Source organism: Chiroxiphia lanceolata, chromosome 6 (assembly GCF_009829145.1).
Source record: "Chiroxiphia lanceolata isolate bChiLan1 chromosome 6, bChiLan1.pri, whole genome shotgun sequence".
Classification (NCBI taxonomy): Eukaryota; Metazoa; Chordata; class Aves; order Passeriformes; family Pipridae; genus Chiroxiphia; species Chiroxiphia lanceolata.
Genome location: NC_045642.1, coordinates 27,699,889 through 27,717,749, shown reverse-complemented (window position 1 = coordinate 27,717,749; position 17,861 = coordinate 27,699,889). Strand labels below are relative to the sequence as shown.

At 38.5% G+C, this 17,861-nt stretch overlaps 1 protein-coding gene across 1 annotated transcript in view; it reads right to left on the bottom strand.

Moving 5' to 3' along the window:
- Window positions 1-17,861, bottom strand: part of STARD9 (StAR related lipid transfer domain containing 9) — a 100,962-nt gene that overhangs the window by 81,869 nt on the left and 1,232 nt on the right. Inside the window, exons 2-3 of the mRNA XM_032689744.1 lie at window positions 5,334-5,403; window positions 3,337-3,453 (exon numbers count right to left, since the gene is read on the bottom strand). Of these exons, the coding sequence (XP_032545635.1) occupies window positions 3,337-3,453; window positions 5,334-5,403 (187 nt within the window). The remainder of the gene's footprint in view (window positions 1-3,336; window positions 3,454-5,333; window positions 5,404-17,861) is intronic.

Genomic DNA, 17,861 nt, shown 5'->3' with positions numbered 1-17,861 from the left:
CAAACTGGCCACCTAAAAAACAGAGGTCACATTGTAAAATTTGGCTTATTTGGAAAATGAACACGATGCTTGCATAGCTAACCTATTTCAAAAATCTTATATTTTGTAAAGAATTTATGCAACTTCTAAAGGAAAACTAAGAATTCAGTTCACTTATACTTGACTTCTAAATGAAGGTTACAATCACTGGATGATCATTAGAAACACTGTATATCTTCATATTTCACCACAGTTAGGCAAGAAATAAAGAAAATGAAACTCTGGCTCATATCTAATTCCTCAAATGAGAGAATAATCATAAATAACAGTAGACTATCCACTTACACCTGAAGCCATCTTCCAAAACCAACCACTATCCAGCAGGTTATATCTGCTAAGAAGCCTGTTTCCCACACATCAACAGTGATGTGTTCTTCTGCCAGTAGTCAAAGCTTTGTTTTTAATTTAGCAAACTTTCCTCTATTCAGAGACACAAGGCTGCTTACATTATTTCTGTAATGCCAATCAAGAAAGCTTGTATACATCATGATACAAGAATTACTTTTTAAATTCAGTCCCCTAAAATATGTAGACAATAACACTTAAAAATAACTCATATTTCTGATTGTTTGCCCCAGCTTTTTGAAGGAGAAAAGTACTTCTGATTTCAGTGCTATTAAAAAAATAAAAGTAAAGGCATATTATCTGTCACATGGACATTGCAGATTTTACTGAATTGGTTCAATTCCTCTTCAGTTTACTGTTTTGCAAGATTTGCTCTCCCCAAATTAAAGTGAAAAAATACCTTCTGCACTTTTTTTTTTTAATTAAAAATACTAATGTGAATGTATTAGGAAAAACACAAAAGGTGGGCTAAATGTATTCTCATTTTGGAAAATACATGGAAAGTACAGGTGGCAGAGAAAGCACTGTCTTCATAAACAGAACAATAAATCCAAACATTTGAAAGTACTTACAAATGTGTGACCCAAGTCTATTACAAGTATCTTTGAAGTATATGATTAAAATATATAGGGAATAAAACGTACTGTGTGTAGTCATCTCTGAAATACAGGAGACAGGAACCTGAAGCATACAATGTTAACATCTGGAAGGAACTATAAGAAGTATTCAGAGAAGTAGATCTGTATCTTTAAAATCCTAATTTTACTTAAACACTACCATTTCCAGCCCCACTATTGTTACATTGTCACAGAATCCTTAACAACTGAAGAAACTGTTAGGACTTCATTTTTATACAACCATCTAGAGGACAAAAAAGAGACAGTTTACTAAAAGACAGCATTCTACAAAAGTGAACCTGAAGACAGATACTTTTATCTACTTTTCATCCTCAACCAATATACCAATCACATATGATAGCAGTTGGCAGGACATCTTCAAGGGAAAAGTGATCCAAGGTCAGCTCACGAAAGAAAGTTTTTACTGGATGACAGTGGTACTGAACCTCCTTTGGCTATTGATAACATCGTTGTTGAAGTTTTTAGGGAAGCTTAGAAACTTCAAGCTCATCACTGAATTAATGATTCAAAACATGGAATTAGCACAATAAACTTTGTTCATACAGTGTAAGAGGACAGAGAAATGCATAAAAGCGTGGTAAGACTGCAGTATCCCAGCAGCCTCTTCTCAAGAGCATATAAGGTATGTTTTACTGGTTCTTCAATCACAAAGATTGTAGAAGACTGCAAAAAGCCCAAGATATCAGCTCATGACTCCAGGCCTTTCAAAGCACCAGTCCATCTTTTAACTTCTCATGAAAAATGTCTGTCTAAGCTCCAACAGTTACATGGAGCAGCCCTGGTTGTCCTTTCAGTTGGCACCAGGCATAAGTAAGGAAACTACTTCCCACTTCTTAATCTTCTATGGCCCAGGAGTTCATATTTCCCCCTCAGAGTCTTTATTGGATAAAAATGGATTGCATGATAAAACGAGGTTCTCCACAGCATCTGAAATATCTACTCAATCCCAGCAATGAAGCTGCAGTGTTTATATTGCACTTTATGTTCTTTTTCAGTCACACTTGTATTTAACAACAACAAGAACAAAAATTTATGGTTTGTAGCCAATATTTATACTTTCCACTTGGCAGTTCTGATAAATTTTCATACCGAGTAAAGATAAAACTGACTTGGCAGACTGTATTTATCAGTGTTTCATACTAAACCATTTCAACTAGAAAGCCAACTGTATTTTCAACATTTTTAAGAAGCTTCTAAGTGTATTATGAGAGAAACTCACAAAGAACACAAAATCAAAATAAACAAGTAAGATGATATAAGGGAGTTGGGGGGAGAACCAGCAGTTCAAAATTTAAAGATTTGTTATTTGTAATCCTTAAAATGGAAGTTTAGCTAGTGCTGAATACTTTAGAAAGACAATTTTCTTTTCTAAATGCTAAATACACTTCCCAAGTTCCCAAAATATCTTCCACACTACTGTACTGAAAAGAAAATGAAGCACAGTCAAGAATTTTATCTACAGCTCTGGTAATTGCCAAATTTGACATTTTTTTCACATATTGACTCCCAGAAGTAAAACAATCCTGTGCTCATCACTACGAGAAACATAAATTTTACAGAATTAACTCAGTCTTAAATGATCATTTCTGCGAAAAGCAACACAGTTATACAGGTCAAAATTTCAGGAGCAGTTGTACTGACAACTGATGAAAATGAAATTATACGATTCTGAAGACAAAACAGCACTAAAACCTGATTTTAATGCTGAAATATGTGATCATATGCATGTATAATGAAAGATTTGGATAGCTTTGCTGTACAGTGTATTTATTTATAGATTTAATAATTCCTTGTTTATTAACAAAGAGTTGTAATCTCATCCTATTTTAATACCAAATCCTTCAATCCTCTTTTCAATCAATCAAACACTGGATCTTCTCGCTAGGATAAATCTCCACTAACTATAAAATTTCTGATGCTTTGTCAAGGAAAAGAGCTCTGAACAATATACTATAAGTAAAATTTACAACCATTAAAGATGTGATTACTTCACTGTTAATCCTCTCAAAACAATTACCTCAACACTCTTGCTTTCCTTCAGAGCTTTTTCCCCAGGTCCTGATTCCCATCCCTGAAAAAATTCTCATTTCTAAGCTAGAGTCCTCAGATCATCACCATTAATGATCACTACCAAATTTAACATATCTAATGAAAGTGTGTTAGTTGACAAACAAGGGTATTGCATTCCTACTGCACCTACTTAAGGAGTAGAACATGAAATTTCATGTATCCTACACCTCAATCTCTTCTTGTAGATGTGATTATGAAGGACAAAGTGGGATGGGAACCCAGTGTGAGAAACAGCACCACTCACCATTTCCTGAGATGCATACTTTGGATCTTCAGGATCAACTGACCAGTAGCAGTAATCAAAGCTGAAGGCCACAGTTTTTTCTCTTGAGTCCCAGCTGCTATCAAGCCTACTGTCAACCTGACAACAAAAGGAAAAAGACAGAAAGACCAATTCACCCTGAACATGCTGATCAAAAAGGAAGCATATTTCAAATTAACAAGAAGCTAATCTAGGATCCATATTGTGGAAAAGGAATGGCAAATAGTTTAACATCTTCATTCAACTTTCTTTGATGCTTAGAGTGAGCAGAGACATCCATGACAGACCTGCTGAAGCATTTTTGCTGCAGCTAAGGTTCTCCAAGATGTATACAATAAACATAATTCAGCTAGTCCTCAAATTCTACGTATTGCCAAGAGAGCTTTAACCCTTTGGGTATTTCTTTGTCATTCTCCGGTTTCACTGAGAACTGCATCGCAGAAATGAGGCACCAACTGAGAAGACAAAAACAATTTTCTCACTGCATAGTTGGAAATGCAAGTGTCTTCCCCCATTTCCCCTTTGCTTTGTCATGGTAGCAAGCTAATACTTCTGCCACTGGGACTGCGCAGTCCAAGCCTAACCTTTATGAGTTCGTAACAGTGACAGTGAAGCCTTTCTAGCACAGTAGTCAGAAATTATGTCTGAAATTAAGGGAATCACGTAAGGTTTTCTGTATAATCTTGGCCAAGTGATCCGTAATAAAACAGATAAGCTTACGAAAAAGGAACTATACATTGTCAATCTACTCACCAATGAGTCAAAACATTACACGAAATTAACACCATTCACATCTAACATATAAATGTTACTGCTGCTAAGGTTTCCCCTGTATGCCAGGGCAGGCCACAGCTCCTCTTTAAACAAATAAACCACAGAAAGCTCTAGGTCTAACAAGGCCCATCTGGAGTCAGTCAGGCAGCTGCAGGACCAGGGCCACAACCTGCCAGGGTGGGCTCACCCAGGGGGACAGGCAGCCTCCCAGGCCCCAGACCTCACAGCCCTGTAGTGGAGACCAAAGCCTTCCCTGACTAAGCACCAGAAGAGACAGCATCAGTCCCAGAGGATATGTGTCTCTTTGAGAGCTCTGTCACATGTAAAAGGAACTGGGGAAAAATATTTCAGAAAGTAGTGAGTCTCAGGCTCTGCAAATACAGCCTTTGAAAAGAGAAGATACAGAAAATAAACAACACTTTACATCCACGAGATCTCTCATACCCCTAATATTTTTCCCTCTTATTTATTTAATAAGAAACACTTGTAATCAATACAATAATAATTATAATGGAAAAAAGTAAATATTTCAAATCTTTTCATTTAATTTCTGCCAAGGTTTGTCTTTTAAACCTAGTGTATTATTTCTCTGGAATCAGTAATCTGGAATAAGTGGGTTGCTTGCAGATATAAAGAAAAAAGGAGACGACATACAAAAATCATCCATCTTCTGGGATCCTCACAGTAATCTCACAGTTCGTTTATTTGAGTTTCAAGCAGAAACATTTTTGACAGCACAGAATTGCTTTGCTCCTGTTCTATTAATTTACTGAAGGACTGTGGCAGTTTTAAGCAGTTCAAGAGTCTAAAGCAGAAGCCTAGTTCCCAAGCATGCTGGCTCCAGAACTCTCACGAATGATGATGGCTGCATTCAGTTTATTCTTACAGCTCTTGGTCTTTTACCAAATCATTTGCACTCTGAGTGTAAATATGAGAGGAGGAGGGACATAGGGAAAGAAATTTTCCAGATGTTAGTAAGATAAGCACAAAATCATAAACTATTTACTAACAGCTTTGAATGATGTACATCAACCTCAAAACCAAAACAATCCTCCCACATACTTCTGCTGCAATTGTTCTAGAGTTCTGCCAGCTTAAAATTCTCCCTTAATATTTCTGTTAGAATCATCCAATAGCCAAGCAAACACAGAAAAGCATCAGGATATCAGGATCCTTCTATAAGAAAGAGAAGACAAGCAGCATACCTTTACATTTCTGACTTTTGCCACTTTGTCATCAATTTCTACAATCACTCTTCCTCCTTCTGCAGTCTCTCTGGAAACAGAACACATTAAAAAAAAATCCATTTAAAATATGAAGGAACAGAAAGGTGCATGTCAGTTTTCTAAACTCCAGGAATAACATTCACAAGGAAGTAGAGTGGAGCACTGGTAGACTGGCTGTGCTTTGTGGAGTATGGATCCACATCATACACTTGTGAGCCACAAGAGTTGTCAGGTCACACTGATTTTTTACCACTTAATCCAGAGTGTTTGTTGTAGTCCTCAAAAAGTACTCTTTAGAAAAAAAACAAACAACGAACCCAAAAAACTATCTTGAAATGTAAACGGACAGGATTGTTTCTCAAGTGCAAGGGACCATGCACTCATAAATACTAAAATTCCCACTGAAAGCAGCTATGACTGGCTACTACAGACAATTTCCACATGCAAAATGAGTCATATGAGAAAAAAATGAAAAAAGGACATGGTCAAAGGGAAAAAACCCAAAAAACAACTCCCTCCCCCCAAAAAACCAAAACAAAAGCAAACAAAAAAACCCAAGCAAGCAACCAAACCAACAGCAAACGCCACCTTATTTCTGGGCTGAAAGCATAATAGCTATTTGAGGACATTCTTAATCTCTCTCAATAATTATCTTGGATTTTTTTATACATAGTAGGATAGAAATGAGGAAGAAGAGGTCAGTGCCCTATTTATCTGACTTCAGTACTGAGAAGCCAAGAACAAGAAAAAGATCCTTTATATTTCTTCTATATTTTGCTGTGTGCTCGGATACTGACAAATCTTGTAAGCTGCAACTTTCTGGTAAAGTTTTTTTTGGATGAAGCTTAATGACTTTCTAAAGATGTAAGAAATTGATTTAGAAATAAAAATGATTTTGTTCTTAATGCAGTTTAGCCACACTTTGTTTAAAATTAAGCTGAAGGTGCACTGTCATCTGGACCAACAGGTGTTCCTTTCCTTTTACTTTGCACTGGGGGGCCACGTGGTGCTCAGGACAGGGGCTAATGAACACTGTTCTGTTCTTGTCCCAGGGTGCTGGGGTGTACATCTGTCTTTGGGGGTTAAAACCACTTTTCTCTGTATCATTGTACAGAACAACTGTTGCTCTGTATCTTCTTAGTAAATTATAAGTCTGACTTGTAATATCTTGAATTGGGTTCATTTCTCCTGTCAGTTTACTTTTAAACCAGCACAGATGTATACACATCCCCCTGATAATCAGCGGGATCAGTATCATCAGGTCAGTTGGAAACTAGATAAGCTAAAACAAGACTTAAAAAATTCAAATCCAGTTGACATCCACTCATTCATGGCCCTAGATCTTCCTGTTAACAAATTTCCTTACATGTGTGCAGAAACATTTAGTCCCTCACTGATTAAAATCTGCTTTCACTGAAAGCTTTAACTTTCAGGTGGCACAAAGCACAATATGCCCTGCCTGGGGTCTCTCCTCTCCGGTTCTCAGTTTTTACCCCATGCTTTCTGTACCAAAACAGCATTCAAAACAATGCCTTAGGACACTTAAGATTTCCATAAAGAAGCATAAAGAAGTTTTAAACACATTTCTGAGCACAGGCTGATCCCATTTTGCAGACAGAAATAATGCTTCACCTTGAAGTCTCTGTACTTCACATTACTGATTTTGAGGTACCTGCCCTGAGACAGGCTGAACTTGGTACTTGCTGTAACACATACGTGGCACTTGACATAGAAAATACAAGGACAGCTCCCAGAGATTTTAGTTAAGCTGAGTGTTCAGCTGTTCAACATATTCATCACCATTGCCCCAAGTCAGATCAGAAGAGAAAGGGAAACACATTATGTACAGCTAGATACCAAATGTTGCACTACATATAATTGAGTACTGAACAGAGACCTCATAAGGCTCCCTAAAGAACAAATGAACAAGGACAAGTGCCTAAAGATACAGACTGTATCTAAGGTAGAAACATGCAAATGATGCATTTAACGGGTACATGTGTAACTTTGTAGGTGTTTTGACCAGCAAATGCTTTCCAACATAATTTAGTTTAGGGACTTTTATATCCATGTACAAACCTCTGCCAGGTGAGCTAATGGACAAAACTGACAGTTGCTCTGTACAGCAGGCCTGATTTAAGAGGAAATGGGACATTTTGTCACAATAATCTGAAAACAGCAGAAGACAGAAAAAAACAGAGAAAGCCTTTAGGAAGGAGTTACTTCAGTTACATATACTCTTTCCTTCACTGCCCTAGTATGATCTCAGCCCTATCTTGCTTCCCAATCCCATGAGCATCCTTAATTTTCAGTCCTACTGTTAATCCTCCAGTCTCATCATCTCACATAGTTCACTGAGTTCATATCCTTCTCCTCCTATGCACACACATCATCTCTTATGGGTAATGGCTGTTCTCTCTGACGTCTTGTCCATGGGTCCACGTTCACTTCTAGTGTCTTCAACTGCTCTGCAGGTTTTGTGTCTCCTCTTCTGGTGTATTATAGCTGATTGTAAACTGATCTCTCTGCTCCAAAGGTACCAAATCCTACTCTTTTGTCACTGTCTAACCCAAATTTACTTGTACACTCCATAACTGAATCAGTGTTTCTTCTAGGATGCCAGCTGAGGTCAGTAAACAGATTATTGAGAATAAATCAGACAGAAGACCTTGTTTCTCAGGTCCCATTCCTGGGCTTCAATTGTTATTTGGACAACACTGAGCTCAATTTATTAAAGCAGCGCTCAATGAGGTTTTTCCCTTAAGGGGACAATGCAAGCACAATTGGTCAATACTTGAGAGTACAACCTCAGAGAAAGCAGATCCCTTAAACCTTTTGTCTGATATGTTATTATAAGTCTTCACTGAGCATGTTAAATAGTTTTAGTTATTTAGAACTTGGGCAAAAATGTGAGGATTCAGATGGATAATTAAAAAATACACATCAGATTTCAAATTTTAAATCAATGGGGAAATTCAAATAAAAGGTCACCGTAAGTTGCTCTTATATATTATAAAACATAATTTCCCTGTAACCATATCTCCTGCAGGAGCTGAACTATTCTGGGTGAAGCTTAAAAATAATTTTAAGAAAATCTAGCCTGAGGCAGGCATTCATGAATAGAGCATTTGTGCTCAAATGTCTGAAATCTGGAAAAGCTTTTAATAGTTTTAAATGCCAGGGTATTCTAATTGCAGATATAAAGCAACCTCAACAACAAGCAGCATTCTCAACCCCAGCTATAATAATTACATGAAACTCACTGCCTTCAGTCCACATGTATTATACATAACCCTATGAAAAAATGACTTTACATTGTGGGTTCTCATTAACTGATGTTCTCCCAGGCCACAGTCACTACCCGAACATTACAGAAAGAAGAAATTCCAAATATAAAATCTTTGAGATACAAAAATTTTCTGAATATAAAAATTTTTATACTCATATATACATATATACTTATACTAAAATAAACATAATCCCAGCAAGACACAAACAACACAAGATAAAATCACCACATCACCTTTTACCACAGGGTTCAAGGATTCCACACTATGCAGCCATAAAGTTCTATGCAGCAACCAAGCACCTTTGTTTGAGTCTCATGAAACAAAAAAAGCCACTAGCAAACAAGGATAGAAATAATATCTCCCCTTACTCTGAGTGCAGATTCACAGCACCTAAACTTTTATCTTAACTGTAGACTGTTGCTACAAGAGGTAATTACTCTTTACTGCTCCAACCTCCCACGTGTTCCTACTTTCTAGCAATCACACACTCATGCAATGACTCAGATCAGCTGTGACCAGAAAAAGAACCACACCAAAATAAATAATCAAGCTGTCACAGGACCAGCCAGCCCTTCCAGAGCACTGAGCACACCTGTTGCACAGTTGCTAAGCCAAAGCAAGAGAAAGGGCAGGAACAGGGGTGGCGAGAATGGAGATCCCTCCGTTCTCCTGCAGCTTAAAGCCAGAGACCAGGGAGCATAAACAAAACAACATATGGCTGCCACCAGCTCTACAAACTATACATTCGATCTCCCATAAACATGTGTTTATATCGTGCTTCATTTAGGTACAAACCAGAGAACTTTGGGAAAGAAAGCACAGTTTAATACCTAAAGGCCAGGATGCAAAGCAGACTTGCAGCTGTTCTGGATGTTCTGACCTTAACTCCAGATTGCAAACACTAAAAAGCTCTCTCAGCAAAACCTGTGTTCATCAGCACAGTCTTACACATATGTGCAACAGTTTGCATTTGAATGACAAAACAAGCCATCATCCTTAGGAATGGGTGCTCTGCTCCACAGGTATGAAAGTTGTATTCTTTGCACCAATAAAATCAACTCCAAAGTACACTTCTCCAGTAAGACATTTGACTTCTACTGCCCAGGAGTCACTGTGGCCCTAACATTTAGTTTCCTCATCCTCCATTCTTGAAAAATGCATGCTATGTTTGGGAAATATCTCTCCTAAATTGCTTTGCAAGAAAACGCGCTATCTGTACAAAGATAAAGCTGTAGAAAGACCATTTAATGGTGCACATCCCAGGAAAGATCTGGACCTTTTCAATCACAGAAAGCTTTAAAAAAATGCAGACCCAGCAACAGAACAGTGACACAAGTACAGAATGCAGTGGCAGGGCTCTAATAGGGAGCTACATGAGAGACCTGACAGACTGCTGCAGCAGTCCAGAAAACACAGGCAGCCCAAAGGAAATCCTACCCCATTTGCTGCTCCTATGACAAATCATTTCTGCAGCCAACATGTAAAGCTAATCCAACCCTAGAGGGACAAAGACACTCTGCAAGATGTAGAAGAATGAGCCACTGGAAAAGAATCATGGGAGAATCAAGACCCCTGAGAGGGACTTTTACACAACTTGCTTGATCTCCTGAGATGAGTTCAGACACAGAGTACAGAAGTGCAAGGAGGTATACAGAGCTGGAGGAAGCAGTGGGTGGAAGGAAAGGGGGCAGTTGTTTATTTTATACTTTCCAAAATTTGCCCCACTTCTTCTCCACCCTCTCAAATAAGTCAGGCACTTGGAGAACAAAGGAGCTGACTTTTTAAGTCGCCTGTTTATTTTAGAAACACGTACAGGCAATAAAGCAAAAATACTGGAGTCACTGGCAGTAGTCATGTAACAAAACTGCTTCTACAAATACAGATCAGCAAATTACTCACCAAAGTAATCAAACATACCAAAGCCAATACATACAATTCAAGTGCAAGGAAAATCTTAAATAAATTTTTTAAGAATTAAGTTTGTGTCTACTCATACAAACTTTGAAAATAACCCTGCAATGTAATCACTGCAAATACTTGTGTTTTCCTGCCGATTCCCATCACCCAAGTTAACTCCAAACTCAATCTGTGCCGAGACAGTACCTCAAAAGCAGTACAGCAATATTATCAATCGCTCCCCGCATCGAGAGATTTTTCATGCTGATCTGGGCAATCATGTAGGTTCTGGGGTTTTTTGAACAATTGACTTCAGGGTTTTGGGGGTTTTTCTACCCTTCTGTGGCTTACTCTCATGGAGTGCATCTCCACATCCTGCTTACAAACACAACCAAAACCACAAAATACAGCTACAGCAGACCTGCAGTGAGTATGGCAGACTATATGCCAGTAGTTACTGCTGTTGTCTCGTGGATTCCATCACTTGCCAGGATGTGATCGATACCTATGATAGCCTACAGGTAGGGTACACATTTACCAAACTACCTTCACTTGTACCTAGGATACTTTGTGCCTTCTAACGGCATACCTATGCAATCACCATGTAAGCAGCTTATATATAATCCTGAAGCAAATCTAACCCAAGTATTTTCTTGGTCATGAGGTCTAAAGATTTTGCGGGGAAAACCTGAGTTAGATTTTTCTTTTCCTTTCCATTTACAGTATACTGTACAATGTCTCTGCCCCTTATTTATTGGTGGCCTTGACAGAAGTATCTTTGACAAGCTGCCATCTTTGCACCTCCTGAGGGACTGGCCTTGGCCATGGGAACAAAGAAACAGACAATGCAGGGCTCATTCTAAATTTTGCTTCAGAGAACACTATCCCAGACAAAATGGGGTGAGGAGGCAGGTGTTGAGAGAAAAAAGGTGCAATGAGAAGAGCATTAAGAGTCCATGCTGCTCCATCAAAAATTGTAGACAGGAATGCCAAAGCTTTCAGCCATTAGAGCTTCTGCACTCTACTGACAAGTTAAGGTACCTACAACAAGAACTTTCCCAAACACAGCATCCCTCTGCAACATCAGCATAATATATATCCTTATACCTGCTGCTGTAACCTGTGAAAGTTGAGGTGCTATTAGTATGAAAAACCTCACTTTGGGTAATGCAGGATTTTTTATAAAAAAAAAAATAAAACTATCAACAATCAAGTAAATTTACCTAAAATTTGTTTTCAGTGTTTCTCATTATTCTTATTACTCAATACCATTTTGTATCCAAAAGTCAAAACTGTTTTGCTGTGTCTTGCAAACAGGAGTGCACACCCAGTCAACAATCCTCCTACCAAATTCAGAACAGATGTTTATAAATAATTCTAAAATCTATATCGAAGCCAAGTACACAGAGTTCACCAAGACAGCATGCTGCTATACTAGACATACTGCTCAAGTAATTTTTTGAAACTACTCCCAGCTGCATTGGCTCTAACAATGTAACACAATCTGAGAGTCAAAAATCACCATTCCTTGTGATTACCATCATCCTTGCATGGTTTCCCCCTAGTCTTCTTTGAAAATTATATGTAACTATAAAAATACGAATATTTGGTGCAGACAAACATGAGGCATTGTCAGTACTCTTTTCAGATACAGCCCTATTAAAACCATTAAAGTCTTTACTTCATCTTACCAGACTTCTGATATACATTCATGAGCTAGGAGACAAAGCACAGGATGGGCCCTTCGGTCACAGTAAGCTCTGTAATCCTGTCCATGCAATGGCACAGTACAAGAAGAGTGTTCCTGTTTGCACCACCCCTAAACTCTTTAACTGCTGGAACGGGAGCATCAGGCATCTTCCTTGATAAATACGAGTCAGAAATACTCCTGATGATAGAGTGGTGCTTTGAATCGCTGTGGAATAATGATGCTTTCCTTTCATGCAGAGGCATTGAGGGGAGGAGGGAAGAGGAGAGGAAGTCTTTTAATCTATCATACCACCAGCATTTAAAGAAGCATGAAATAAGGAGGATTTAAAACAAAGCTACAGTCCAGTCAGTCCACTTTCATCCAGCCTTGATTTCCCAGCTGTATACTGAACAATGACATAGTATCATTCACACTTTCGCATCAACGGAATTCTGTGCAAATGCCATATTTTCCATGCAAACCAGAATTTGGATACAAGTTCTCATTCCACCTGGACAGAACTTCAATCTGCAATCATAGTTAAATAAATGACTGTGACACTGAATGCTGTGAGGCACTGTCTCATCCCTCTTGCTTTGGTACCTCTTTCATTTTATTAAAAGCAGCTACTACAGTAAACCCTTCAATTCTACAAAACTTTTATTTTCTTTTAAATCTATGCTACAAATAGGAAGGTGGTAATAAAATTTGTGAAGTGCACTGCTTTTTAAAGTTCACATAAAGCATTGGACTAAAGAAAGGGAAACTGTGGAAACCCTGCCCAAAACTCACATACATTCTCTGTGCACAGTGGTGATGTCTCACCATGTACTGCACAAAGACTAGCAGCCAACCACTGCACCATTCCCCAGGGGAGATGCAATCTCTACACATGAAGTCATGTCATATTACACTTTGTGATCTTAGAGAACAAAACCACCCAGCAAAGACATGGCTCTGGCCAGGTTCTTTAATGCCATTGTGCCCCCTTTTTCTTTACTGCATATACAAAAGTCTGATCCCTGCTCCAAAACACTTTACACTCATAAAGTATTCTTAGGACTTGTGAGGAAATGTGTTCTATGAAAATGTAAAAATCTAGAAGAAAATAGAAGGCTTCCAAAAGCTGGTTTTGCTGTTGGTATTTGAGGACCTTGTTGTAACTGGTTTCACCTGGGCAACAAGATAAGAGACAGCCTTTTACTCTGGGAAGTAAACCATCAGTAGCTAGCACCTGATGCTCCTGGCTTAAATGAGTACAGGCACAGTATTGTCACACAGCTTGAGCAGAAGTAGCATCTTCACGGAACAGGCAGTGGTGGCCACTTAGGACATGCAGAGTCCTGGTCTTTTAAGAAGCTAGAATGTCTGCCCTTTACCAAAGTTAGAAAACTTGGTTCACGCAACTGCAGGAAGAATACATCTGGTAAAAGCTGCTGATGCAGTACACTTATCAAAACACAGATGCGGCTTATGAAAACCACCTGCTAATGCCAAGTGCAGATGCTAAGAGAAAAGATCAGCCACCTCAATGACAGTTTACACGAAACTTCAAATAATAGACTAAGTAAAAGAAATAACTCATTTGAGGGGGGGGGGGAAGGTGTCAAGATAGCCTTAACAGGATACACAAATGTTAAAATACATTTGTTTGGGGGAGGGACTTTCTTTATAAAAGCAAAATTAAAATCTCAACTTTTCTTTTAAAAATCCCAGCTCTGCTGTGGAAAAACAGCTTGAAATCATGAGCAATGCATAAACAATGCAGTTTGTACAGATTTTCAGACAGCAAAAGACCCTTGAAGGCCTGAGATAGTTCTTTCACACCATTAGGTACCAATCCCAAAACCCATGGCTTTTGAGACAGAGTTCAACTACCACTACTTGAAGAAAGGGACTGTTGTGTAACAGAGGGACACAGAGGAACAAACACTCACTCAACTATCACAGCAGATGAAAGTAAATAAAAGCCTGCCATTTCTCTAGGTGTGAGAGGGTGACAGCACCAAGGTCACATGGTATATATCTATGAAAATATACAGTTGAAAAGGGTAAGGAAACCAGGTCAGGGATAAGAAAGACACTTCACTATACTGCGTTCAATAGCCTGCCTTAGTCTAAACCTTGAAATAGCATGAGAAGTGCGTAGCAGTCCTAAGCAAGCTAAAAGGTGTTTTCTGCTCTTACCTGTTACCTGTTTTTTCCTAAATTTATATATATTTTTAAAGACTACTCAAACAGCACAGAAAAGCTAACATAAGCAGAGATTGAAGTTGTAAAAAAAAAAATTATATGAATACTAATGATGCCAGTATCTTCTGTCATTATACACTTGCATCAAATACATTTGAAATACAACAACCTGAAGGAGATTGGTTCAAAAACTGCTTAAAAAGAGCAGCAGTGAGCAACTAGTGAAGAACAAAGATTTTAAAAGGATTTTAAAATTTGTTTTGGTGGGTATAAGGAGAACAACAACAATTTCCAATCTGATGTTAATTTTATTTTGATAAAGCATTTAACATCTGTTATGCATAAGATTCAAGGAATGTTTTCTACAAAATTTATTAAAAGTTATCACTCTCGTTAGCAGTAGGCCACCTTGCTCTAAGTCTTGTGGTTACATGTGAACATGTAAAATAGCTAATAGCACAGTCTATAAAACAGCAACAGCAACAAATGTTCCTTACAAAATAATTCTTCCTTCTGCTTACCATAATGTGATTACAATGAACAAAGAAGGTGGAGCACAGCAGAGAGATTAGTTAATGAAGCTGATCCTGCAGCAGATTAATGAAGACATACCCAGCAAAAACCAAAAGTGATTTACTTTGCATCATTTCCAAAATTATCTGAAAGTAATTTTATTTTTGCACAGAGATTTCCTTCTGAATAGAAATGGATTTTAAATATTCACATCATAATGCACCCATCAGTTGAGGTCCTTTCTCATCTATTCAGTGCAGCTACGCTCAGAACACTGTTCAAGTCTGGCACACCAAGCAAATTTCTGGGAACTTAAAGTGACAAACTTCCCCTACAATTCCCTCTCAGACACAGGCTTACTCACCTGAGTTCTTAGGAACCCAAACTTAACTCCTTCCCCACATCCCATCCTCAAGCCTCATTAACTGCTGCATGCCAGGAAGACAATTAGAGGACTATGTCATACAGAGCAGCAGTAATGAGGAAAACAATTGCTGCAGCTCAGACTGTCATACTAAATACCTGCACAGCTGGAAGTGTGGTTCAGTTTTGAAACCTGGGACTACCCAGACATTTCTTTGATGCTCTCATTTGCCAGAGTGTGGATGACAAGGTCAGGAACTCTGGAAGGGACTGGGGAATAAAGAGCTGGCCAGAAGACTTCAAGTTACAGCTCAGAAACAAAGCAGAAAAAGGCAAAAGGCAGCTTTCGCGTTACTTAATCTGTTTATCATCTCTTTCAGGTGACAGGTCTGTGAGATTCATAGAGGATAGGAAAGTTCATTTGTGAGTTATCAAAGACACCAGGAAAGACTGCCAAATCAGAGCTCTTTGCCACTCTCTCCTTTTCCAGGCCACAGAGGCAGCCGAAAAGTGGAGACGATATTTCAACAGCAGAATATGTCTTCTGTTTGGCTGGGTCCTGCACAAGTAACTCCCAAACTTCAGGGCGGGCCCAGCAAAGTACTTTAAAGCCTTCATAAAGCATCACAAGGCAATTTGAATGCCCTAGTGTCAAATTTTTAACTAACACCACTATAACTTTACAATTGAACTAAACAAACTTGCTGTGAATGATTTTACTCAATCCACAATCTGTGAAGGAATGCAAGGTCTTGTACTCTCTAGTGCAGCCAGAAAGAGAATCCTATAGAAATGTATGAGGCTCTTCATTGTGGTACAGAGCACTCTAAGACTGTTTATGTAGCAGCTCTCAAACTACACTGTGATAAGGGACTGAATCCTGGGTACAAACAAATGAATTGAGACCAGCTGGATAGAGAACAGAAGACGTGGATCATGGAGGGAAAGGCATGAGGTAGCTGTGCTCCATCCTGGTCCCAACACGATACTGCCTTAGACACATGGATCGTTCCCCTGCCAGAGGGCCTCCCATGCACAAACAGCCCTCCCTCCCTCCTCTCACATAACACAGCGCTGAGATACACTACAATAGCAATCAGCAGTCACAACAAAGTACTAGAATTGCGATGAGTTACCACAACAAAGGGACAAACATGTTTGAAATTAGCAGCACATAAAAACTAGTATTGGTTTCTGCTGGCCATAAATAGTAAGAGGACATGTCCAACACTGCAGGTATTTCTGTAGCATACAAATACCCAACACAGTGTTAAGAGAGCTACCCAGGAACAAGGAGAGCTGTAGACACAGATTGGAATACTTTCTCAGCCAGTCACATTACTACCAGGTGTTGAGGGTGAGGTCTGCTATCGCAGCACCCCACTACAGACTGCGGTGTTGGCATACTCCACAAAGAAGTCAAGAAAGAAAAGGCAACAACATTCATAGTTCACATAGTTACATGCTAGCATTGAAAGTGTTTCCATCAACAGCTTCTGACTGACAGCCAAAAATAACATTACACTTTCCTTACAAAAGTCTCACATCCAATAGACCAAGCATTAAGATGTCTGGAAACAAACCATTAACGGATTCATCAGTTTCCAGATCCTATTTAATACTTGATTATTACATATTGCTATAGTCAATTTATAGCACCCATTCAGGCTTCCATATTTCATTGTGAGAGGGAAATGTATTTAAACAGAACAAGTATCCATGTAACACAAAGTAACAAATCTTTTTTAGTATGTAGAATAGTAAATGTGTAATAAAGACTTTTAAAGCAATGTTACTCCAGTGAACATATTTGAGTGAATGTACTCCCAGAACTACATTTTGGTGATAAAAAAAATCATTTAGTCTGTTACAGAATGACTGATAGCATTATGAAGAACAGTGACTGCAAAGCTATTTAAAGCTTAGGCAAAGGAAAAACTTCATTTTCTGTAACTGTACTGGCTTTATAAGTATTAGGGATTATTTGTGCATAGGACCTCTCTGTCATTGTGATGGGTGTCATATAGACACAGAACAAAACGACCACTCTTTGCCTTATGCAAATAACAAGTTGCAGATGTAATTAACACAGTTTATAAAAGATAGAAACTTTAAACAGAAAGCAGGATTTTGAGAACTCCTGCATTAACATCTTTTAATATCTGAATATTCAGTACATTTTAAGACGCAAAATGAATGTTCATGTGCTGTTGTAAATTAAATGAAAAGAAGCAATGAGGAAGTTTGCATGATAGTCTAGAAACAACCAATCTTGAGTTCTAGCTTTAGCCTGCAGCATTTTAATTTTTGGCACTCTTAAAAAGCCAAGTTTAATATTTTTGGCTAGAATTGAGATTGTACATATTACAGTACTTCAATCTAGTTGAACTGAATTCTTTTCTGCAGGAAGTCTTCCTTCTTAAAACCTCTAAGAGATCCTAGGAGCTGTGGCAACATGGGTACCTGTCAGAGTCAATTGCAGAGTGTGTGTACAGTGACGGTGAGAGGTTTGTGTGATGACAGTATGGAAGCAGTATAAGAAGCTGGAAAAGAGCAGGCCTT